The 25454-nt window shown below is 54.7% G+C and overlaps 1 protein-coding gene and 1 long non-coding RNA gene across 11 annotated transcripts in view; one reads left to right on the top strand and one right to left on the bottom strand.

The window, feature by feature from the left end:
• The window catches only part of LOC137232508 (uncharacterized), a 75517-nt gene extending 52493 nt beyond the window's left edge, over positions 1–23024 (bottom strand). For 3 of the 8 annotated variants that reach the window (XR_010947042.1, XR_010947041.1, XR_010947043.1), the window contains exons 1-4: positions 22814–23024; positions 13444–13598; positions 12134–12264; positions 9435–9525 (exon numbers count right to left, since the gene is read on the bottom strand). This is a non-coding gene — a long non-coding RNA (uncharacterized lncRNA). Of the gene's footprint in view, positions 1–798; positions 5737–9434; positions 9526–12133; positions 12265–13443; positions 13599–15018; positions 15045–22813 lie in introns of all 8 variants that reach the window. The other 5 variants (XR_010947045.1, XR_010947044.1, XR_010947039.1 and 2 more) reach the window with 4 other exon arrangements.
• RPL29 (ribosomal protein L29) lies at positions 22886–25177 on the top strand. 3 transcript variants are annotated; one of them, XM_067754646.1, is made up of 4 exons: positions 22886–23011; positions 23364–23467; positions 23786–23850; positions 24654–25177. In XM_067754646.1, the coding sequence occupies exons 2-4, from the start codon at positions 23431–23433 to the stop codon at positions 25053–25055; spliced, it is 504 nt and encodes a 167-aa protein (XP_067610747.1). In that variant the 5' UTR covers positions 22886–23011; positions 23364–23430; the 3' UTR covers positions 25056–25177. The 3 variants fall into 3 exon arrangements, with proteins under 3 accessions (XP_067610747.1, XP_067610749.1, XP_067610748.1); XM_067754648.1 differs by having other exon boundaries at positions 22941–23011; positions 23423–23467; XM_067754647.1 differs by lacking the exon at positions 22886–23011 and adding an exon at positions 23019–23145.
• The last annotated feature ends 277 nt before the right edge of the window (positions 25178–25454 follow it).

Here is a 25454-nt window from a genome sequence, read left to right as displayed (position 1 = left end):
GCAATCCCCCACTCCTGCTGCTGCCTGAGCCCTGCCACAGAATCACTTAACATCCCTCCAGCATGATGGGTCATCATGCTGTTTCCAGCCTCAGAACACTGTTCACCTCATCCCCTGTGAGGCCCTGTCTGACCACCAGGCTGGATCAAGATCCACTTCCGAGCTCCCACAGCGCTGTGCTTCCCACTTCACAGCACTGGGCGTTCTGCCCTAGAGGTGCCTGATTGCCTCCCCCATCAGAATATGGGCTCAGTTAGGGTGGGGCCTGGTCGTTGTCCCCTTGGTGGCCCAGAGCCCTGCCCAGGGTCTGGCTCAGCAGAGTTGGTATGACAGGACCGGCAGAGAGGTTGCTCCACTCACAGCTGTGTGGCCTTGGAGTGGCACTTCTCTGGTCCTTGGCTTGCCTGTCTGTGGACCAGGCACACAGCAGCATTTCAGTATTCGATGAACACGTGAGTGAATGAATGAGAAGCTGGTCTAGATGGTCTACAATCCCTGCACCTCAAACCCTCCACAGCTTCTCTCCTCATTCAAGCTGCAAGGCTCTCTGCCCAGGTACATGCCAGCAGGGACTGGCACTGGCCTTGGGATAAGGTGGACAAAAGCCCTAGGGACAGTCAGGGCAGGCAGGACGTGCAGGGGAGCTGAGAAGCTGGGACCTTGAGAGGGTGATGGGTGACAGAGCCTTGTGGGGGAGGGCATAGACTTCAGGGTGACAGATAAAGTCCCCATCCCTGAACATGCCTGGTGTTTGACGACCCCGGCCTGCCTGGGGGCAGCACCCCATCCCCAACTCACCCACACTCCAGCAGCTTCTCCCGAAACTTCTGCTCAGCCTCTAACCGTCTATCACTGGGGCTGATGATTCACACGCTCCGCACCTCTTTCCTCTTCCCAACTAATTATAGCTCCTGCGTGTTTTTCCCCCTGGAAAAATGTCTTCTTAAAAAAATATATCCCCAAGCCAGCAGTAATTAATTTCGTGAGCACCAGTGTGCAATTCAGACAGAATCTGAGGACAGGAAGGTCCCAGGTATAGCGAGAGGTCTTTTGTCCAACAGAGGAAGAGACGGGTATGGGACGCAGGTGGACATGGGACACCTCAAACAGCAGAAGCTCAGCCCATCCCCCACTCTGCCTATCATGACTCCGGGGACCTTGGGGAATTACAGTCACAGTAACAGTCATGGGGACTCTATGGAGCACTACTACACGCTGGGCCCAGTGCCAAGTGCCCGCCAAGTGCGCTGACATTCCATCCTCTGACACCTGCTGAAGTCGGCCCTATTGGCCCCACTATGGAGAAGGGGACACGAGCTCAGAACCTGCCCGGAGTCCCACAGCCGTCAGTGGTGGGGTAAAATGTGAAGCCTGTGGCACTGGTAGCCGTGGCCTGAGCAGAGGAAAGCCCAGGGCCGTTAGCCCCTCAAGAGACAGGCAAGCACATGGCCCTCTGGCCTGTCTCTCCCTCACCCACCTTCTGGGAATCACAGCAGTTCCCCTGGAACTGGGCCAGAGTTGAGACCACAAGTGTTGTCTGAGCTCTTCGTGGGGCCCAGCGAGCAGACAGCAGAGCAGATGTCTGAGCAGGTGCCCCGGCCAGGTGGGGAGAGGAGACACTGCCAGGACTGGGTCCTAGAGCAACAGTGACAGAAAGACTGAGGCATTTGAGACTGGGTCAGGGAGCCAGACAGATATAGAGAGAGGGGCAGAGATGGAGACTAAAACAGAGAGACAGAGTCAGGTCTGAGTCAGAGCCCAGAGAACAAAGATAAACCCAGAGAGAAGAGACAGACACAGGGCAAGGGACTGAGCCCCAGACTGAGCAGCAGGGACAGCTGAGATGGGAGAGGACCCCAGACCTGGTGTGGCCAAGGGGCTGGTTCAGCCAGAGAACCAGAGGCCTGGAGGTCTAGGAGGGAGCCAGGAGGGAGGGTGTGTTGAAAGGAAAGTGAAAGGAAAGGAAAGCCTCATGAGGTCAGGCTTGGCTGGCAGGGGCCCCAAGAAGATGGCGTAGCCATGGACACTCCAGCCTGGCGTGGGAGTTGGAAGTATAGTGCCTCCTCACCTCTATCAATCCAGGAAGACTGCTTGGGGAGGTGGCTCCGGCGGGGGGGCACATGGGCATCAGGAGAGCTGAGGTGCATGGATCAAATGAGCAGGGGGGCCCATCCTGGGAGGGCTCCCCTGGAACGGGCTCTCTGACGCTAGTCTGTCCCCCATCACCACCAGCGCAGAGGCAAAGACCCTCTCCGGGGGGGTTAAGGAAAATCCAGGCAAGGTTAGGCCTCTCCTTTTCTCCCGGGGAAGTGAAACCCTGGGGCTGTTTGTATGGTCAGCCTGAGGCCAGAGGCCTCCTGCTTGTCCTGCAGAGGCACGTGCCTCCCAGCCAGGAATGGAGGCCGGCAGATTCAGAGCTTCCCCCTGAACCCAGGATACGGGCAGCCTTCCCTGCTGTCCTGGTGTCAGGCTAGGACAACACCCCACACCTTACTCCCCACCGGCCATTTGGAAATATACCCCCTCTACCAGCCCCCAAAGCTAGGGGTCTGTCCCCCTCCTCAGATTTCTCAGGCAGGGCCAGGTCTCTCTCAGCTTAGGACAGGACTGTGCTTCCTTCCCCAGACCCTCAAGTCAGGGCCTGTCTCTCCCCTCAGACCCTCCAGGCTAAGCGAGGACCCCTCCCCCAGCCCCTTGGTGCCGCTCTGCCTTGGCAGCCCAGGAGGTGTCAACAGCCTCACTAACCACAGGCAGACAGGCTTGGCTCCAGCCATAACCTCCCCCAACTCCTTTGGACACCTGACACGGCTGCTGCCTGCCCTGGGTCAGGGCCCAGTGCCCAGGACCCATAAGCCAGGCAGCTGTCGGGATTTCCGGCTCAGGGGGCCTCCGGGGCTGACACCTCTCAACCACTTTCTCGTCTGGACTCTCCTGGACAAGTCTGTGCTCTTCTGGGGTCGGTGTCTGGATCCTGGAGCATCTATCATGGGAAGGGAGGGGACACAGCACGGAGCAGGTGGCCTTGGGTGACCTCGAGCCCAGAAGACTAGCACAGGCTCCCAGGATGTGTCCTTGAGCCCCAGGAATGAGGGAAGAAGTGGCTGACGATCCCTGTGAGGGGGGTTCACCAATGCAGGAGAAAGGTGCCCATGCAGGCCTCTCATTCTTGGTGTGGCCACTCTGGTGGGCCTGGGACACTACAGTGATCAGGGCCTTTTGATGGAAATACCTGTTTCATGGATCCCCAGGACAAACCAAGAAATCTCCTTTTGCAGTGACATAACGGGAGGCAACACAAGGTAGGGTCTGGAGTCTGACAAACCAGGTCTAGCCAGCTCAGGCTCTGAGGAGATGACCGAGCCTCAGTTTCTTCACCTATAAAATGGTGCTGCCAGTAACTCCCTCCTGAGAGAATGCTATGAATAATCGAAATTTCACACATGAAGCTCAGTGAATGAACGTGAATGGCTCTGCTTTAGGTGGCCCGGATCCCACTAGAGGCTCCGAACCTGTCCCCTCCCTGGAGCTCCCTTTCCCTTCTAGGCCCCTCTGGGCAGAAGACAGGCAGGCACCCCTCAGCAGCTAGCCCCACTGCAGCCTGGGGCAGACCAAGCTGAGGCCTGGGGGGAAGGCGAAGGCCTAGGTGGGGCAAGGAGCCAGAAAGCCAGGCGGGTCTCCTGGGTGGGACCACTGGCAGGCCCCCGGGCCACCCTCAGGTCTCTGAGCAACGGGGACTGGACTGGCTGAGTGCCTTCCTGCTTCCGCCTGGAATCCTCAGGCCACCCCAGGGTTCAGTCACCCTCTGTACCCCGACCCTGGCTCTGGCCCCCTTCCAGGCCAGCATGGACTTTGGCCCCAGCTCCTCTGACAAGCAGAGAGGGAGGACACCGGGCCCACCCCCACTGCAGACCGTTTTTAGCCCCCAAGGAACTCGGCGTCCTCCCAGCAAGGGTGCGTGGGTCTTAGCTGGGTATTAATAGCTCAGCTGGAGGAGGTGACTGGGACTTTCATAGCCAAACCCTGGAGGCCTTGCATCCTGGGCAGGCAGGGCAGCCCTCTTGTTGTCCACATGTCCTCTGCTGGCTCTCCACCATTCCTGTCCCCCAGGGGTTCTCTCATCTCCCTCCAGCCCCCACACCCTCACACATGCCTGGTTCCCCCCTTGTTGAATCTCCCTGTGCTCTCCTGTGGGGAGGGGGAGGCCTCTGGGGTCAGGACCCCAGCGGCGGGTCAACAGCTGAGGCTGGTTCGTGACCAGGCCTTGTGGGAGATGCGAACAGAGAGGCCTGTGATAAGGCTTCCTCCTTGGCACCCTTCTCTGCCTGCTGGTCTCTCACTCCTGCTTTTGCCTCCTCCATCCTAGCTCCCCAACTGGCGGCTGTGTGGGCTTGTCCCCAGATCTCTGGCCATGCTGGGCCCAGAACGGAGAAGAGGTGGGAAAACCTAGCTGGCAGAATGGAGGCCTGGAAAAAACGCCCGGGACGGTGCTGCTCACACACGGCTCAGGGGGGCAGCTGAGGCCTGAACTGGCTGCAGGGTCACCTCTCTGGGGCAGCCTGGGAGTGACAGAGCCCTGGGTGGTGACTGGGGACCTAAGGCCTTGGCACTGTTCCTCTCCTGAGACCCCCCGCCCCCCATGCCACAGAAGCATCTCACATACCTGCCTCGACCACTCACCCTCACTGTGTTCACTCATCTACCCCCACTCCAGGGCACACAGTCTTGAGGGTAGAAATCAGCAACATGGATGGAGCGTGATCAATATGGAGGCAGGTGCTGTGGCCATCCACGTTTCAGAGATAAGCAACCAAGGCTCCCATCCTGAGGGCAGGGAGCTGGGACTGGAGGCCAGGCCCCCAGCCTTGCTCTAGTGGCTTTGGACGTAAGATCTGTGCCCAGTCCTTTTCAAACTCATGGTCAATCCCTGGAAGCCCCGTCTTATTTATCACAGGCATCCCTCTGTCACCGGTCCTGGCACACGTCACTTCCAGGATAGAGCAGGCAGACTTCTGAGTCTTTGGGGACCTCCTTCTCAGTTAGCTATGGCCTTCAGCACTGGACTGATTCTGACCTCTAACCTCTAACCCTACCTCAGCCTGAGGCCTGACCTTCACCCCAAACTGAGCTTAGCTCTCCATCCCCATCAAGTTCTGAGCAATAGCCCCTGTCCTCTGACCCCTGACTCCAAGTCAAGTCTGGACCTCTGACCATTGGACAAGAAGCCCAACCCTTTGATCTCTGACCTCAGCTCCCATTTAAGCCTCAGCCCTTAGGCCCAGCTTGAACCAGGCCACTACCTGCTGGTTCCCGCCCCAGGCTGAGCCCCCAAGCCAGCTCCAGGCCTAGTCCCTGTCTCCCTTCCTGAGCCTCAGTCCTGGACTCACCCCGGCTCCCAGCTCTCAGCTTCTCAGCCTGGAGGAGGCCCTGCATTCTCCTCACACTCATTCAGCCACCTCCACCCTGAGTTTTGAAACAAGCTGACACAAGGAGCACATCACACCAGGCGATTTATGACTTGGACTAGCAGAGGCTGGAAACATACGCTGTTTCTGGGCTGGATCTTGTTGTTTGGACCACGGGGAAGCAGAGCCCACAGCAGAGGGAAGGGAAACAGATGGGCAGATGGGCCCTCGTGCACACAGACACCACGTGGTGGGGCGTAGAGGCCCTGGGCGACCTGGGGCTGAGGCCACGCTCTTCTGGGGCAGAGAGGCAGGCGTACCCACACACTCGGCTCTGGAGGAAACAAATTATGATAAATGGGACACTCCCCTCAAACTCCGGCACCTAGTTTTCTTTTTAGCCACAGAACCCATATTCACAGCAGCTCAGAGTGGAAACTGGGTCCAAGTCCCGGCTCTCCTTCCCACAGGCTGTGAGCCCTGGAGCATGCCGCTTAGCCTCAGCCTCCAACAGTGTCAGCAGCCTGATCTGTAAAATGGGGATGTGATGCTACTTTCCTCGTGGGATTTTTTGAGGACAAATGCAATTGCTGAGGCAGAGGCCTGGTGCATGCCTGGTACACGGCAAGAGCTCATGAAGGAGCAGCTATTAATATTTTATCAAAGATCAAAGTCCAGGGCTTCCCTAGTGGCACAGTGGTTGAGAGTCCGCCTGCCGATGCAGGGGACATGGGTTCGTGCCCCGGTCCGGGAAGATCCCACATGCTGCGGAGCAGCTGGGCCCGTGAGCCATGGCCGCTGAGCCTGCGTGTCCGGAGCCTGTGCTCTACAACGGGAGAGGCCACAGCAGTGAGGGGCCCGCGTACCGCAAAAAAAAAAAAAAAAAGATCAAAGTCCAGCTGTTCCAACTGGAGGGTCAGTAGCCCCCCCTTCTGCTCCCACCCTAGGGCTCCTGGGGGACACAGTTTGGAAACCCTTGACCAAGATTCTAGGCTGGCAGGAGGACCAAAAGTAGCATTAGCTGACGATTATAGGAGCCAGAACAGCATGGAATTTGTCAGCATGGAATTAGGTCACAGAATTCTTAAAACAAAGAAGCCACAGAAGCCAAAAACACTTAACATCTGAAGGCACAGTGATCTCCTGGGCCAAGATTGGTGTGGACCAACCAAGAAAGAATGGATCCCTGCCTTGGACAGCAGGCTGTGGCACCGTCACATGCCTGTGGGCTTTTCCTGAGTGTCCTGGAGCATTCAGGGAGTGGAGGGCCTCCGGCTCCATCATGATCTCCAAAGCCCCGCATTTCCTGGAGATTTCCTGCTTCCCCATCGCCACTCTGCTCAGGTGTCCGGAAAGTCCAGCTGCTCTTGGGTGCCCCCTCTCCTTGGCCAGATCGCCTCTATGACTCCTCCCAGGACTCCCCTGCCCTGCTGTTGAGGTCCCTTGGGCGAATCCCAGAGGGCCATCCCTCAGCATCCCTGCTGCCCTCCCTGGTGCCCAGGCCCTGCAGAGTGGGCTTTGGACACACCGGTGACCTTAGGCCCTACCCACTCTGGGCCAACATTTCCTCAAGAGTGAAGGAAAGGAGTTGGCCCCGTGGGGAGAAGGTGAGCACCTGTGCACTGGGAACCCACTGTGCCCCAGGCATTTTACATCCATCATCTCTGATTCAGGAAACAGAGGGTAGGAGAGGGGGAGTGACACTCCCACGGCCACACAGCTGGGAAATGGCAGGGAGAGGATTTGACCTAAAGCTGCTGCCCTGAGAGCAGAGGCAAGAAGTGAGGTCCCAAGTGTGGGTGGGCTACCTTCAGTGTGCAGCTGCAGAGACCTACAGGCAGCACATCCTGCATCCCGATCGCTGGGGGCTCCCAGCCTCCACCATGGCTGGCTGAGCCCCACCCCCGGTGCCATTCCCACATGACCCTTCCAGGTGATTAATGAGGGCCCGGGCACCACTCAATAATTGGCCTCATTAGGCGGCTGGGGCTGCCCAGGGGATGGGGTGGCGGATGCTGGGCCCCGCGGGGACAGACCAGACAGCCTCCCGTTAATTACCTGAAAAGTCAGACAATTAGGTCTCCTGCCACCCACCTGCCCACGTCCTGCTGGCCCCTAATTATCGACGGCTGCTAAGCAGGCTGGGAGTGACCTGGATTTGGACTGATGACCAGCCACTGCCATCTCTCCCATCCCCCACCCTGCATCCCTCACAGGCTGTGGACATAGAGAGCTGGGGGGGAGGGTTCTCCCAGGGATCTTCCTGTAGCCCCATTTTCCCAGCCCTGGACACTTCCCACCACTATCTCTCCTGCCGAGGGCAGCTCTAGAAGAGAAGAGATGGATGTGTGGAGCCCCGGTAGCCCTCAGGGTGGAAGATGGGTGGACTGCTGGGGGAGGGGCAAAGACCTAGAAAGTGGAGTCCAAGAGGTGCGGGGGCTGTTGATGTGGCTGGCCTCCCCCTTGGGCCTGGCTCCTCCAGGGAAAAAATGCCAAACTGTATTCAGGTGTAAGAATGGCCGAGAAGATGAAGCTGAGAGCCTCCTGTGGGCCCTGGCCCAGCCCAGGGGATGCTGGAGGACCTGGGCCTGACCTTGGAGTCCCCCCACTCAGAAGGAGAGATGGACCTAGACAAAGCATGACCATGATACAGATTGTGGTGTTGGGGGAGGTGTGGAGAGAGGGGCTTGGCCTGGCTGGGGTGGTCCTGGAAGGCCTCCCAGAGGTGATGACCTTTAGGCTGAGCCAGGTTGGAGGGTGCACTGTTCCAGAGAGAGGAAACAGCACATGTGAGGGCCTGGAGGTGCATCCTTTTCTGCTTTTGCTGAAAGCAGTGACAGTGAGGCCGGGTACCCCTCAGCAAGTATCTACCATGTACCAGGCCATCGGGTGAGGGTGGCTAGACTGGCCCTGCCCCAGGAGGGCTGTGCAGGGGAGCTGGGATGGGGGGCAGGGATGTAGGCACAAGCCAAGACAGACAGACATGAACCCCAGGCCTCATGCAGCTTACAGTCTCACAAGGCACATTTTGTTCCTGGTCTTGTGTTGTGTGGTAGGTCACCTATGTCCATTATACGGTGTATAGTTGGCTGGATGGATGGACAGACGGATGGCAGACAGAGCCCCCCAGGTGAAGATGAAGAGCTTGAGACAAAGCAGACCTGTTACTTCCCACCTACTGCACCCTCCACCTCTACTAATGTTGTGCAAGAGCCCTGGGCCAGAAAGAGGAGGGATCTTTCCCAGGCTCTGCACCTCCCTCCATTGCATTTTATCTCCCCAACTGGCTCTGGCTCTCCCAGAGGTTGAGTACCCTGCCCTGTCTACCAATCTTGCACTCCAAGACATTTTTACCTTTGCCTGAGGGAATAACCTTGTGGGACATTCAGCTGCGACTGGAGATTGGAGGGGGGATGGGGTCCAGGGATTGGGACTCCTGGATCAATGTGATGGAGTATCAATGAGAGGAGGCAGGGAGAGGAGTTCAGCCTCCAGAGCTCACCAACTTGGGTGGGATTTTTTTAAGGGGGAGGTCAATTACATTTGTGTTTATTCCTTATTTATCTCTTTAAATACAGTATTTGATTAATGTAAAGGAATATCTGTGACAATACATAATAACATAATGGACACTGGTGACCTATTCCACAGCACAAGAACAGGAAGGAAGTGTGTCTCGTGAGACTGTAAGGGCCATGAGGCCTGGGGTTCACGTCTGTCTTGCTTGTACCCGCATGCCCCGCCCCCAGCACCACAAATAGCGCCTGGCACCCCGTGGGCCAGTAACAGACGTTCACTGGTGGAATCTCCCTGTGTGTGCCACCCCTACCCAACTCCTGCCTCCCCCAGTGTACCAAGAATCTTGGTTTATCACTTCTGCTCTTTTGTAAGAGCTTTATCATCCACATATGAATGCCTAAAACAGTATTGTGTAGTTTTACTCTGGTGGGGGACTTTATAGAAATGGCTTTGAACTGAACGTAGTTTCTTGCAATTTGTGTTCTTCATTCTACGTTATGGTTTAGGACTCACCCCTGCTGCTGTGGGAGCTGTGGTTGATTTCTCAATTCTCCTCTTACTGGATGTTTGTGTTGCTCTTAGTTTCTCCTCAGGAACAGTGCTGCTAAAAACATCATTATTTTGGGGGGATTTTATTATCATTATTGTTATCACTTGTCTTGTTCCCATCCCGGCAGAGTACACACTCCCTCTTCTCCCCGACCCCCCTGCACACACAGGTACTTCCCAGGCACACTGGTGCCCCAGAACGAGGCTCCCTGTGACCTGAGCCAACCCTGGAGGGGCAGGGGATGGGTAGGTCTGGGTAGGGGTCCAGCTGAAGCGACTCTGTGTATCTCATATCTGGATGAATACCCGTGCACCCCACCTTGAGTCAACCTCATAAGTACATCTGGCTCCATGTTCAAGATGAAATGGAGAAACAGACTGTGTAGTCGGATGGTCCTGGGTTCAAAGGTCCAGTTCATCTTGCACAAGGTCTACAACCTTGGATGAGTCAATTCTTCTTTCTGAGCCTCAGTTTCCTCATGTGTAAAGTGGGGGTAATCTTAGGACCGCCCTCACAGGGAGCCCCGTGAGTGCTCAGTGGCGGGCAGGGGTAGCTGACTTCGTTGCCGTTGCCCCTTTCCCTACTCCTGCTTCGGCTTCTTCTGCTCTCCATCTAAGGCGCTTTCCAAGGCATCCCATGGCCACCCCTAAGGATGAGGAAGCTGAGGCATGGCACATGGAGGGCCCCTACCCAGGGAGCTGTATGTCCCAGCCCATTCCCTGCTGCAGGGCTGATTGGCCCCCCTCCAGTGCATTTCCCACTGCCTCTGCGGGGTCTGTGTGTGTGCAAAGGGCAGCCATGCTGTCCCCTCTCCACCACATGATCCATGCCCTGCCACTGAGCCTCTTGTGCTCCTTCTTGCACTGTCTCAGCCCTGTGGTGTGAAGCTGGGGATGGCAGAGAGGGCAGCACCAGAAGGCCACCAGGGCCAGCAGCCCATTGTGCAGCCTGTCCCCAGCCTCCTGTCTGGGCCCCACCATTACCTCCCCCATCCCATGGGCACCTGGAGTCCCCACCCTCCTTGACCAGCCCCCCTTTGTGCGGAGGACCCCAGATCCTGCCTGGCTTAGGGCCCCCCGGACCCTGACATAGCCTCCACCCTGCTCTGAGGGGTGGTCACACGATGGGCTCTCAGCCCTATACCAAGGGTGTGACAGGGAGCCTAATGCTGCCTCTCCAGACAGAAGGCGCAGGTGGGGCTGGGAGAGGAGGCCTTGGAGTGCCCAGGAGTCAGGTGCTTAATTTTGCAGTCGCACCGTTTTTGGATGAGGATTTGGGGCTCAGTGTCAGGCCGCAGGGAAGGAGAGCTGGGGACCAGGAGCCCAGATCTGCGCCCCCTGCTGTCACTGCTTGCATTCAACAGGGCTGAGCTGAAGCGGGGTGGTCTCCTCCAAACACAGACTTCCTGCTGGAAGGAGCCCACTGCTACCACCCAGCAAGGCTGGCCCCCTCCATGGTGTGGGGCCAGGGATCAGGGCCAGCCTTCACCCCCAGCTCTGCTCCAGAAGCACTGGCCTCCCTGGAGAGAAGTGGGTGAGAAAGGGCCGTTCCCTTGAATGTCCTGCACCCCTTCCCACCTGCCAATATCCGCCTTTCTCCAGCTCCTTTCAGGGAACCCCCTCCCCACTGCTGCTGCAACATTCCCTCCGGGCTCCCGCCCCCACAGCCCCCCACAGCCCCCTCAGCCCCCCCCAGGCCCCTCCTCCGGCCTCTGGGCGGGAGCACAGTAATTCGAGTTATTTTTAGCCAAGCCGCATCCTCCTAGAGACTCCAGTCAAGGGGAAACCGCCCCCGCACCTCCAGGAGCTGCTTGCAAAAAAAGATAGATTAAAACCAGTGCTTGGAGGGCTCGTGCCAGGCAGGCAGGCCAGCTCTGAGACAGAGCGAGGACCCTGGGTCTCTCACCCGCGGGCTCCCTGTGCTGGGACCCGGTTGTTAGGGGTGGCCGGGGTCCCCCACATGCCCCTCACTGCCACCACTCAACAGCTGTCCTCAGCCCGCCCTCTCCTGGCCCCATCCCCGTCATCCCCGTGGGTGGTGAAGAGGGCGTCAGGGAGAGCCATCCCTACTCTCCCATCCCGCTCTGGGCGGGGTGGCTTGGGGGTGGGCAGCCTACGTGTTTCCAGGGGAATTTGGGGGTCACGGAGGGATCCCTTTATCACTTGCCTGGCCTTCTGGCTGATTCAAGCCTTGTCCCAGAGGGGCTATCAAATGGGACAGAGAGGGACTTCCCTGGCGGTCCAGTGGTTAAGACTCCACGCTCCCACTGCAGGGGTGCGCCTTCAATCCCTGGTTGGGGAACTAAGATCCCACGTGCCGCGTGGTGTGGCAAAACAAAACAAAAACAAAAAAGAGGAACAGAGACCGTGGGCCAGGCCCCGTAAGCACTTGGCACGGAAGGGTCCCTGGAGCCTCCCCACAACCCCTAGTGTAGTAGGTGGTGCCCTCGTCCCCATCTCAAAGGGAGGTCACAGAGCCACAGGAGGACAGAGCGTTTGCTCAAGGTCACCCAGCTGCTAAGTGTCAAGGCAGCATCTAGGTCATGCCCTCCAACCTTTACCAGTGGACAGACTGTGAGGCCTGAGAATGTGACAACCAACTAATGAACAGGTGTAGGGGGACACAGAAAGGAAGGACTGGCAATGCTGTACGGGATTCCCACCTGCTGTGGATGCCACAGCACACTCTCTCAGACACGCGCTCCTCAACTAGGCCGTGGCCCTCCTTCTCCCAAGCTGTCATCAGTGTGCGTCTCAGGCAGCATCCAAGCCCAGAAGAGCTTCCAGGAGTGGCCTTGACAGAGGAGAAAGAGCTGGGTGACCCTGGGCAAGACACTTTACCTTTCTGGGCCTCTGTTTCCTCATCAGCAACATGGGATTAACAAGAGAAGCCACTCTGCAGGTGTGGCGAGCATTGGCAACAGCTGATGCACAGCTCCTGGCTCCTGGCCCTAGCAGGATGCCCCTTTCCTGCCCAGGCCCTGGATTTAGGACTGTGTGCTGGAAGGTGAGGAAACCCACTGTAGGCCAGGCCCCTGGGGCTTTGGGGGTGCAGTGACAGCTCAGGGAGGCCCTGATCAGCTAGGGTCCGGTGCCAGGGAGTCATAGGGAGCAAATGCCAGCTTGTGCCCGCTCAGCCCCTCCCACCTCTCCCTGACCTTACACAACCTGCGTTTGAGCCCCAGCAGCATCCCTCCTCTCCTAGGAAGGCTGCAGAGTCCCTCTTCCAAACCCCAGAGGCTCCTGCCTAGATGGACCCCTCTCTGTTCTACATCTTGGGGTCCTGTGCCCACAGCTTCCTCCTGTCCCAGCCCCTCAGGCTCTGCACATAATAGATGCTCCAGGTGACCGTGGCAGTAGCCCTGGCCCAGCAGACATAAGGGTTTCGAGCTCAGAGCCTCACAGGGCCCATCCACTGATCTCCTAAGTGGAGCCAGGAATCATCCTTTCTGTTTGTTTGCTCCATCACGGAGAATCTCCCCCCAGCCTGTGTGGCTGACCCCATTTTACATGGGGCAGGGGCAGCAGGAGAGTGAGGTGAGGGTGAGTGAGACACTGGGAATCTGGGTGATTTGCCCAGGCACCCACAGCTTAGAAAGAGCGGTGCTTGGGCCAAAGCCTGTTGTCTAGGGCCACAAGCCCTTCTCGCTCAGGGGCACTCAATGGGACCTTTAGGGTCCCTAGCTCTCCTGACTGTGCCCCTCTTCAGATCCCCAGCTCCTTTCTGCTCTTTTTGGTGTCCCTTGTTCCTCCCTAAACAGGGCCAGGCCTCCTCCCTCTCACTCAGTCCATTATGCACTGAGGCTGGGAGGGGGTTTACTGAAGCACTAAATGAGGAGCAGGCAAGGGCAGGCCCAGAGCCTTCCCCAGACCTGGCCCCCCACTGTGGGACACAGACCTCCTGGCCCTCACTGCCTGCCCCAAACCCCCCTGGTCTGACCACCCTGGTTCCCTGCCTGACTTTGCCACATACCCTCTGTGTGCTTTGGGCAAGTCCCTGCTCCTCTCCAGACCTCAGCTTCCCCACCTATAGGCTTGGAGACGGGAACCAGATGATCTTCAAGGCCCCTGCCCCAATGCTGTTTTTCTCAACTCTGCCAGGGGCTCCTGGGTCGCAGCCTCTGTGTCCTGGGAGAGAATAGGGACTTTGAGAGTTGGGGGTTTGAAACCTTAGGGAGGTGATAGCCGCCTTGTTCATTCAGAATAATTATTGCAAAAGCTACTACACCCTTCCCTCTCGCACACTTAAAGAATCTTCCACCTGATCCTGAGGCAGGGGTGGTCCTGGGATCCAGCCCCTGGGCCATAACGGGGGCTGAGAAAGGAGGCCTCCCCTACCCCCAGCCTCTTTCCCTGGGCTAGGAAGACACACACAGGCCATAGGGGCATCCAAGCAGGATGGGGCTAAAGGAGAAAGGGAAGCTGGAGGGGCTGCGGTTGCCATGGCAGTGACACTGCTGGCTCTACTGGAGGCTGCTGGGGGGAAGAGAGGGGGTGCCTCCCAATCCTCAGCTTCATTGCTCTTTTTCACATGCTCTTTTTTCACCTTGGAAGCAGGGGTGAGAGCTGGGGGAGCCCCTTAGAGGTGCAGTCCTGCTCTGTCCAGCCCCCTCTCCTGCCCACCTACTCCATCCCTCCCTTCCTGGCAGGTCAGTCCTCTGTACTGCTGAGCGCCCCCTCCTTCAAGCCTGGCCAGTCCCTGCCTGCCTGAGGCTCACAGACCCCAGCCCCATCCAAAACTGGCAGGAGCCTGTCCTCCTCCCAGGGACACTGCCACCAACACCAACACCCCCTCCTTTCTAGGCGTGTTCTGGGAGGGCCCAGTGAGTCTGAGTGGAGGCAGAGCCAGCACAACGGACCCTCCCCCACTCTGGGCATCTGTTGGCCATAGAGGCCAGGGCTTCTTCCAGGTCACCGGTCAGCGTCACAGGGCTTCCTCCATGACCTCACTGGGCACACACCATCCCATGCTCCTCTGGTCCTGGGGGGCATCTGGACCACAGTAGCTCTCCATTTGGCTGTGGGACCTCTAGCAAGTCATGCCCAAGGACTCCATCTCCCCATCTGTGAAATAGGGTGATGGGAACCCTGCCAGCTCCCAAGGCTTCTGTGTGGTCTCGGGAATGCTCAGCCAGGCCCCAGGAGGCTTCCTGCCTGCTCTGCACTCCCTCCACTGTCACAAGCGAAGAGACTGAGGCTCAGAGAGATGAAGTCACTCCACTGGTGAGCAGTGGTCAGAATTTGAACCCGAGGGACTTCCCTGGTGGTCCAGTGGTAAAGAATCCGCCTTCCAACGCAGGGGATGCGGGCTCGATCCCTGGTCAGGGAACTAAGATCCCACATGCCACAGGGCAACTAAGCCCGTGCACCACAAGTACTGAGCCTGTGCACCTCACCAAGAGACCCCGCGTGCCACAAACTACAGAGCCCATGCGCCCTGGAGCCCACGTGCCACAACTAGAGAAAGAAAAACCCGCATGCCACAACTAGAGAGAAGCGCAGCGCCGCAATGAAGAGCCCGTGCACCACAACAAAAGATCCCACGTACCTCAATGAAGATCCCACGTGCAGCAACTAAGACCCGATGCAGGGAGGCAGGGAGGGAGGGAGGGAGGGAGGAAGGGAGAGAGGGAGGGAAGGAGGAAGGGAGAGAGGGAGGGAAGGAGGAAGGAATTTGAATCCGAGTCAGTCTGATGTCAAAACCCATTCCTTGGGCTTCCCTGGTGGCGCAGTGGTTAAGAATGCAGGGGACATGGGTTCGATCCCTTGTCCGGGAAGATCCCACATGCCGCGGAACAACTAAGCCCGTGTGCCACAACTATTGAGCCTGCGCTCTAGAGCCCGTGCACCACAACTACTGAGCCTGCACTCTGAAGTCCATGCTCTGCAACAAGAGAAGCCACCGCAATGAGAAGCCCGCACACCACAATGCAGAGTAGCCCCCGCTCGCCGCAACTGGAGAAAGCCTGTGTGCAGCAATGAAGACCCAACACAGCCAAAAAAAACCAAATTAAATAAAGTAATTAAAAAAAAACAAACCCGTTCCTTTCACCCCAAACAGACATAGCCTCTAGTAACTCTGATGTGGACCAGCAGGGGCTGTGCCCAGGGATACCCACAGGCTCCACTTTCTCTGCCCTGTTCCCTCTCTGGGGAAAGACACCCTATACCACCACTACCAGGAGCTTGAAGCCAGGGGAGACAACCTACCCAGAGAACCTGTCAAGAATGGGCAGACAGGGGCTTGTGGGGGGGTGGGGAATGGATGCCAGAAGCAGGGGTGTGAGAGGTCTGGGAGGCTCAAAGGACTTCTTCCCAAAGGAGGGGAGCTCCAGGTGGCCTGCGGTGGCCCTACTCCATCTGCAGTCCTGTGCTGCCCCCATGTGGAAGACAGGCTCACATTCCCCAGTGAAGACACATCACTTCTGGGCCAGGAGCCCCCCAGAGGGAAAATCAGTGGCCTGGGGCTATGAAGGTGTCCCCAGTGACTGGAGGAATGCGCTGCACCCCCAAGCCTCTGCGGGACCTGTCTTCTCTCTTCCCGACAGATCCTGGACCCCAGCCTGGCACTGCAAGCTGCCCACCACCTTTCCTTCTCCCAGGAGCTACGAATCCCAGACTTTTGGAGGAAAGTGAACTTGAGAGTTGTATTTTCCAACCCTCCATCCCATATTTCAACCTCCATCCCCAGGAATTCCTCGTATCTGAGAGCTTACTACCTCTGGGAGCAGCCCATGGTTTGGAAGAAAATCTGACTGCAAAAATGACCCTTGCCCATGGTATTTGCCTCCCTCAATCATAGCTCTGCCCTCTGGGGCCACAAGAACCAAGTGGCCTCTCACAGGAATTTCTAAGCAGATCCAAAGCTTAACCCGGTGCTTAGGGGCCTCCTCTCTGACCCCCAGTCTTCTTTCCCACAGGTAAAACATCCTGCTTCTGATAAGCCACTCTGGTTGCTCCTATCTGGGCACACTGGTAGTCCCTGTCCTCTGGAACTTCAGGACTGAGGGGACCCCAGCACCCCTAAGGACTGTCATGTCCTTCCATCCTGGCCCTTCTTTGGATCCTGTGCTCATTTTTTTTTTTTTTGCGGTACGCGGGCCTCTCACTGCCGTGGCCTCTCCCGACGCAGAGCACAGGCTCCGGACACGCAGGCCCAGCGGCCATGGCCCATGGGCCCAGCTGCTCCGCGGCATGTGGGATCCTCCCAGACCAGGGCACGAACCCGTGTCCCCTGCATCGGCAGGTGGACTCCCAACCACTGCGCCACCAGGGAAGCCCCCTGTGCTCATTTTTAGCATTCACTTGATACTGACATTTCCCGTAAGCCATTTCTGCCTCCCCAGAGCCGTTGTGGGGAACGGCATGGCTGGGAAGAACAATGACTGAACACCTAATATATACCCAGCACAGTGTTCAGTGCTTTACTCAAATTATCCGGTTTACCTGATAAAGGAAACTGAAGATGATTCAAAGAAATGGAGAGATATCCCATGCTCTTGGATTGGAGAAATTAATATTGTTAAAGCAGCCACACTACCCAAAGCAATCTACAGATTTAATGTGATCCCTATCATATTTCCCATGCCATTTTCCACAGAACAAGAACAAATAATCCTAAAATGTACATGGAATCATACAACACTGAGAATTGCCAAAGCAATCCTGAGGAAAGAGAACAAAGCTGAAGGCAAAACCCTTCCAGACCTCAGACAATACTACAAAGCTACAGTAATCAAAACAGAGTGGTATCAGCACAAAAACAGATATATGGATCAATGGAACAAATAGAGTGCCCAGAAATAAACCCATACACCTATGATCAATTAATCTTCAACAAAGGAGGCAAGAATATGCGATGGAGAAAAGACAGTCTCTTCAGCAAGTGGTGGTGGGAAAGTGGGACACCCCATGTAAATGAATGAAGTTAGAACACACCCTCATACTATACACAAAAATAAACTCCAAATGGCTTAAAGGCTTAAATATAAAACATGATACTATAAAACTCCTAGAAAGGAACATAGGCAAAATATTCTCTGACGTAAATTGCAGCAATGTTTCATTAGGTCGGTCTCCCAAGGCAATAGAAATAAAAGCAAAAGTAAACAAATGGGACCTAATCAAACATAAACTTTTGCACAGCAAAGGAAACCATAAACAAAATGAAAAGACAACCTACGGATTGGGAGAAAATATTTGCAAACAATGCAACTGACAAGGGATTAATTTCCAAAATATACACACAGTTCATACAACTCAATATCAAACAAAGCAAAACAAAACAACCCAATCAAAAATGGTCCGAAGGGGCTTCTCTGGTGGCGCAGTGGTTGAGAGTCCGCCTGCCGATGCAGGGGACACGGGTTCGTGCCCCGGTCTGGGAAGATCCCACATGCCGCGGAGCAGCTGGGTCCGTGAGCCATAGCCGCTGAGCCTGCGCGTCCGGAGTCCGTGCTCCGCAACGGGAGACGCCCCAACAGTGAGAGGCCCGCGTACCGGAAAAAAAAAAAAGGGGGCAGAAGACCTAAATAGACATTTCTCCAAAAGAGACATACAGATGCCAACAGGCACATGAAAAGATGCTCAACATTGCCAATTATTAGAGAAATGCAAATCAAAACCATGAGGTATCACCTCACACTGGTCAGAATGGCCATCACCAAAAAGTCTACAAAAAAAAAAAAAGTCTACAAATAATAAATGCGGGAAAGGATGTGGAGAAAAATGAACACTTCTGCACTGTTGGCGGGAATGTAAATTGGTGCAGCCACTATGGAAAACAGTAGGGAGGTTCCTTAAAAAACGAAAAATATAGTTACCATATGACCCAGCAATCCTACTCCTGGGCATATATCTGGAGAAAACTCTAATTCAAAAAGATACATGCACCCCAGTGTTCATAGCAGCACTATTTACAATAGCTAAGACATGGAAGCAACCTAAATGTCCATTGACAGATGAATGGATGAAGAAGATGTGGTGTGTGTGTGTGCGTGTGTGCGTGCACGTGCGTGTGTGTGTGTGTGTGCGCATATATATGGAATACACACAGTGGAATACTACTCAGCCATAAAACGAATGAAATAATGCAATTTGCAGCAATATAGATGGACCTAGAGATTATCATCCTAAGTGAAGCAAGTCATAAAGAGAAATCCCCTATGATATCACTTATATGTGAAATCTAAAATATGACACAAATGAGCTTATTTATGAAACAGAGACAGACTCACAGACACAGAAAGCAAACTTATGGTTACCAAAGGGAAAGGGTGGGGGAGGGATAAATTAGGAGTTTGGGATTAGCAGATACAAACTACTATATATAAAATAGATAAACAACAGGGTTCTACTATATAGCACAGGGAACTATATTCAATTTCCTGTAATTAACCATATGAAGAATATGAAAAAGAATATATATACATGAATCACTTTGCTGTACATGAGAAATTAATGCAAGATTGTAAATCAATTATACTTCAATTTTAAAAAAATTATCCGGTTTAACCCCACAAGACAATTACTATTTTCATCTGCAGGTTACACTCAGAACTGAGGCTTAGAGAGCAGAGATCTGGACCAAGTAGAAAAGCTGACTTTTGTCTCTGTGAAATCCCTCCAGGCCAACTGACCTCTTGCCTCCTGATTCTGCCATCTGCCTGGATTGGTGAAGTACGTACATTTAATTCCTCAAACATTTATCAGGTCCCCACATGTACTTGGCACTGTGCCAGGCACAGAAAAAAATCACCCCAGATATCTCTGACCCTATAATTTCAATGAGTAAGCCAGTGGATCCTACTCGAGCTGTGAGTTGGGCTGTAGCTCTAGACAAGGTCTGGACAAGACAATACCACTGCAGGCCACATGGCTCAGGCGGATCACATCCAGCCCAGCCAAGTCCAAGGTCCGTCTGGTCACCGAGGCCTCACATCTCTCTGTGTCTTATGCCCAAGGCGTTTACAAGGGGCCTGGGTGATAGACGTTCTGCTGAGTCCAGGTAGTAGTTCTGCCCAAGGCTATGCCACAGAGGTCAGCAAGTGGACCCAGGCCTCTGCAGAGACAGAGATGGGGCAAGAACTGCTGACACACAGAGAGTGAGGAGGAAGGGCTGGAGGAAGCCCTGGAGGAAGGGCTAAGTTCTTTACCTTTTTTGTGTTAGAAACTCCTTTGACATCTGGTGATGTTTACTGACATCTCCTCAGAATAAGATTTTTAAATGTGTAAAATAAAATAGGATTACAAAAGATTTTTATGAAAAGGGAAAGATGTCCATGAGTTACTACTGAATGAATAAAATCAAGTTACAGAAGAGCTTGTATAAGCTCTTTACACATTTATGAAGAGAAAAAGAGAGAGAGACTGGAAGAGGAGCAAGAGAGAGTGAAAAGGAGGAGGAGAGAGGAAAGGGAGGGAAGAAAGAAAGAGAGAAATAGAGGAAGAAAGGAAGGAAGGGAGGAAGAAAGAAGGAGGAAGGAAGAAAGGAAGGGAGAAAGGACAGAAGGAGAGAGAAAGAAAGGAAGGAAAGTAGGAAAACTATCTCTTTATACATATGGCTGGCCCTACCATCTTTCCCTGGTGCCTCAGTGGTTAAGAATCCGCCTGCCAATGCAGGGGACATGGGTTCGAGCCCTGGTCCAGGAAGATCCCACATGCCACGGGGCAACTAAGCCCGTGCACCACAACTGCTGAGCCTGCGCTCTAGAGCCCACGAGCCACAACTACTGAAACCCGCACGCCTAGAACCCGTGCTCCGCAACAAGAGAAGCCACCGCAATGAGAAGTCCTGAGAAGCCCGCACACTGAAACGAAGAGTAGCCCCTGCTCGCCACAACTAGGGAAAGCCTGTGCGCAGCAACGAAGACCCAACGCAGCCAAAAATAAATAAATAAACAAATTAATTAATTAAAAGAAGAAAAAAATGAAAAGCATGGCAGGCCAATGGCTCCAGATCATGGTTCCCTTTAGCCCCCCAAATGGTCCCCTCAGGTCACAGCCAAAGCTCCTCATTCTTGTCACTGCCTCCTCCCTTGCCTGACAGCTGGGATTTCACCCTGGGCCTATCCCTATAGCAGCTCCAACAGTGCTGTATGGCCATCATCTCTGAATCTGCCTCCCTGTCGGACTATGGCTCTCTGCTCGTTGCTTACTCTGCCACTGTCAAAACAACCTAGTAACACCAAGTCCTCAGCACATGTCATTGCTCACTTTTTAGGATCTGTGAGAGCTACTGCTTAGTTGGAAGGCCACACAATGGGGCAGCCTGGTTCCTTTAAAGCTGTCACAGCCTTTTTTGCCGACCCCTAACATTTGCTTCCCTTTCTCAAGGTGTGGCAGTCAAACCTTCTCCCCTGGGAATTCTCTGGTGGTCTAGTGGTTAGGACTCTGCGCTTTCACTGCCGAGGGTGTGGGTTCAATCCCTGATCACGGAACTAAGATCCCACAAGCCATGTGGCATGGCCAAAAAAAAAACCCCAGAACAAAAAGCCTTCTCCTCTTTGTCCAAACTTCCAGCGCCACCTCTCCCATATACCCTGGGGCCTCGTGCCACGCCCACCTCCTACAGTCCCCACCTCTGCCTACTAGCTCCTCCACCTGTTCTCAGCACCCCTCAAGGACTCTGCTCCTGCAGAGGCACCTTTCTGGCCTCAATTGTTTCTTTTTTTTTTTTTTTTCTGCGGTACGCGGGCCTCTCACTGCTGTGGCCTCTCCCGTTGCGGAGCACAGGCTCTGGACGTGCAGGCCCAGTGGCCATGGCTCACGGGCCCAGCTGCTCCGCGGCATGTGGGAACCTCCCGGACCGGGGCACGAACCCGTGTTCAATTGTTTCTTTGTTGGCACTAGGTTACCCCTTGAGCATCTGAGCCTGCTCTTGATTCTCCTAACTCACACCTGCCAGATTTCTCTCCCTCTCCTCAGGAATGCTTCAGTAAGGAGTCACCTGTGTGTCCTGCCTCCACATCCTCCTTTCCCTTTCACTCCCCAACTCTCTGCAAAATGCTTCGGTCAGTCCATGAACCTGCCTGCCAAGGAACGTCCATTCAGTAGGTGTTTCTCAAGTTCCTGTTCTACATCAAGTGCTGTGTCAGGCAATGGGAAAATGAAGGTGACCAAACCAGTTCTGAACTCTTGGTGCTTGAACCAATGAACACATATACAAGTAAATAGAAAACGTAGAGTGTGGAAAAGTTCTGTGAAGGAAGCAAACAGGATGAGAAGATGCAGAGTAACTGGGGAGATGGGGCAGAGGGTCTCTGTTTTAGATAGGGTAGGCCAGGGAGGCTTCTCCAAGCAAGCACGCTATCCAAAGAGCAGGGAAAACGTGGTACAGGTGGAGGGGATAGCAAGTGTAAAGGCCCTGAAGCAGGAACAGGTATTCCTGCTTGGCAGGAAAGAAAGAAGTCCATGGGTGTGGAGAAAAGTGAATGATGAGGAAAGCATTGCCAAGATTAGGGGAGGTAAAGAGTTTATCTCTAATGCAAGGTGAAGTCCTTGCAGACTTTAAGTGACAAGATCTGATTTGTTCTTAAAAAGTGCCCTCAGGCCCCACTGTTGTGTGGAAATGAACTATAGGGGTAAGAGGTGGGAAGGCAATAGAGTTATTAGGAGGCAACATTTACTTATTTTGGATGACAACAGGCATATCACATTTAATGCATCTAAAAAGAAACATCTGGAGACTTCCCTGATGTTAAGACTTCGCCTTCCCATGTGCAGGGGGTGGGGGGCTGGAGGCGGGTGCAGGTTCCATCCCTGGTGGGGGAGCTAAGATCCCACCATGCCTTGTGACCAAATAACCAAAACATAAAAGATATTGTAACAAATTCAATAAAGACCTTAAAAATGGTCCACATCAAAAAAAAAATCTTAAAAAAATAAAAAGAAACATCTGGATCACTGGCCCCCTCAAAATAAAGCAAGACCCCTGTTCCTCCCCCAATCTTCCCCATTTCTGTAAAAAGCACCATCTTCACGCACTTGTTCAAGCCAAAAACTTAGGGGCTACACAGGCCTTCTTGCTCTCCCCAATCTTCTGCGTCCCAAGCCCAGTCTACCCTCTTTCCTTACCCACTCCTAACCATCCCCCGTGCCCCGACTCAGCTCCAGGCACCATCCTGTCCCATCCTGCACCAGACTCCTGACGGCTCTCCCTCCTCTGCCCGCTACAGTCCATTTTCCGCGCAGTAGCCAGAAATACTTTTTTAGGAACACGAATCTCCTGTTACCCCCTGCCTAACATGTATTCCTCAATGACTCCCTTCGCCTTCAAGACCTTTAATGAGACCTGGGACCCAAGTCAGGAGGAATATGAGGAAAAACGAGAGGGGTCGGTAAACCTGAAGGAGCGAGGCCAGGCCCGTAGCACCACCTTCCCATCTGGCTTGTGTCCTCCGGGCTTAGGAACCTATCTTCACGGCGCTGGGGGAAGCTTTTCCAGTAGTCCCTTCCTGCCGCGACAAGCCTATTTCCCGTGCTGCACCACGGCGTTCCTCTTCCTCTTCCGGTCCCAGGCGTTTCGGGATCTGCGGGCCCTGGTGAGTGCTAGCCGCGCGGTATCCGGAGCCATCCGTGACTCCCGGACGGCGGCGGGGCGCGTGGCCTTAGGGAGGACGGGGAGACCGGCTGCCTGGCTGTGGGGAGCGGAAGCCGCGGGGCGGGGACGTTGCTCGTGGGTTCTCAATGGATGGATGGGAGGGGGAGAATTCGGATTTGGGGGGAGAGCGCAGCCTTGCGGCTGGCGGGGTAGTTTCGAGGCACCATTACCTGAGTTTGGGAAGGGGAGACTGGCGTTGGGTCGTGCAGAATGAATCCGGGCTGGTGGAGGGCGCAAATGCAAGGCATCTGTGCTGAAGCCTCATTCAGGCTTCTGGCCTAACGTTCTTCTAGATCAAGGCGAAGAGGTAGGCCCGGCCCCGCGAGCTCTGATCTCCACTCTCGTCCTCCAGTTGCAGACATGGCCAAGTCCAAGAACCACACCACGCACAACCAGTGTAAGTTCCCCTGGCCCAGCTTTCATCTAATGCCCCAGACCCTGGCAAAGATTAGGGATACTGGTCAGGGAAAGGAGGCACATTCCTACAGTGGGCCTGGGGCTGATTTTACTTTCAGCCAGCATTACCTATGGGGCTGTAGATTTAGAAGCCAGGGATCCGCTTGGGATAACCCACAGTGCTTTGCATTCAGTGGTAAGGGGTTTCTTAGACGGATCCCAAGTAAGGAGAAATTATGGTTCTCCCGGGCTTGCAGCTGTGATGGTGGTCTTATTAGAGGAAATCTCTTTTTTGGTCTAATTCCTTTTTTCCCCACAGCCCGAAAATGGCACAGAAATGGCATCAAGAAACCCCGATCACAACGATATGAATCTCTTAAGGGGGTGAGTGTGTGCGCCGAATCAGAAAAAAGTGTGTGTTTGGCTCCAGTTGCGTGGTCAGGGTCTTTCATGTAGCTTAACTGTCCTTCGTTTTGCCTGGACTTCATGCTGTGCCAGACCTGTAATAAAGCTTTACTTGGCTTTACTGGCCCGAGTTGTAACCTGCCTCCTGAGAGCAGTTTGTCTGATCATCTCCCTTGCTCACTCAGAGCTTTTCAAGGGAAGGGGTGGTCTTGCCTGTGTACCCAGTACCTTGTGAGCCTTCCATTCCACTTTGACCACCCATATGACCTTGATCTGATGCAGTACTAGGCATGGAGGGGGCAGCTTCCCTTCCTGTGCTAGGGAGTTCTAAGGATTAGCCAAGAAGGCTGAGGCTGTAGGGTCTGAGCACAACTGAGTCTTGTCTCCACTTTGCTACTCCACTGTACTGTTGGTCTCTCCCCTTCCCTTCCCTTCCCTCCGTTGGTCCTTATTCTGCCTTGTTTGCTGTGAATCTCTTGTACTAACCTTAGTATTTGGCACCTTTTAAGGGTGAGGGAGTGGGGTGTCCGTGAGGGGGTTTCAGGAAAAACTCAACCAAAATCCTGCTGTAGGAATTTGTTCTTCCTTTCTGAGCTCTATTGGGCTCTAAGGGCCAGATATTTCTGCATTTAAGGTTGACTTGATGCTGTCTCAGCTCCCAGCAGGCCTCGGCTGGCGACTGATAGTCTCGTGGGTGCTGCTGTGGAGAGGGGCACCATGGGTGACTTGGGGGCCCCTACATGCTGCACTTAACAGCCACCTGTACATTTTTTGTCTTCCAGGTGGACCCCAAGTTCCTGAGGAACATGCGTTTTGCCAAGAAGCACAACAAGAGGGGCCTGAAGAAGATGCAGGCCAACAACGCCAAGGCCGTAACTGCACGTGCTGAGGCTATCAAGACTCTTGTAAAGCCCAAGGAGGTCAAGCCCAGGATCCCAACGGGCGGCAGCCGCAAGCTCAGTCGACTTGCCTACATTGCTCACCCCAGGCTCGGGAAACGTGCTCGTGCCCGCATCGCCAAGGGTCTCAGGCTCTGCCGGCCAAAGTCCCAGGCCAAGGCTCAAACCAAGGCGAAGGCTGCAGGTGCAGCTGCGGCTCCGGCTGTGGCTCCAGCTCCCGCTCCAGCTCCAGCTTCCGCTCCCGCTCCCAAAGGTGCCCAGGCCCCCACAAAGGCTCCAGAGTAGAGCCTTTGTCTGCCAACGTGAGGACAGAAGGACTGGTGTGACCCCTGGGCTGCTGTCTGCATGGGGCTGGTGTCCTCCTGTGCTATTTGTACAAATAAACCTGAGGCAGGATCTTTCAGTCACGTGGGGTCGGTACCTACATTTTGTGTGGGAAAAGAGTTTAGCCTTCCTTGGATGGCAGGGTGTGGGTGGGAGTCAGGGGAAATAGGGCCTTGGAGTGCCAGAAGGGGACTTAGTAAATGAGGAGTGGTTCGGTGCCTTAGGGACACTGGGGCACATAGCTTGCTGGACTGGGCAGGCTGGTGAGGACAGAGAAAAACCCCAAACATCCCTGTCAGGTCTTAAAGCTTACCCAGAAGAAAAGGGAGCACCCAGAAGAATTCTGCACTCTGGCCTGGG

Source organism: Pseudorca crassidens, chromosome 10, assembly GCF_039906515.1.
Source record: "Pseudorca crassidens isolate mPseCra1 chromosome 10, mPseCra1.hap1, whole genome shotgun sequence".
NCBI classification, from domain to species: Eukaryota; Metazoa; Chordata; class Mammalia; order Artiodactyla; family Delphinidae; genus Pseudorca; species Pseudorca crassidens.
Note: the sequence above shows the minus strand (reverse complement) of the source record. Positions and strands in the feature narration are given on the sequence as shown.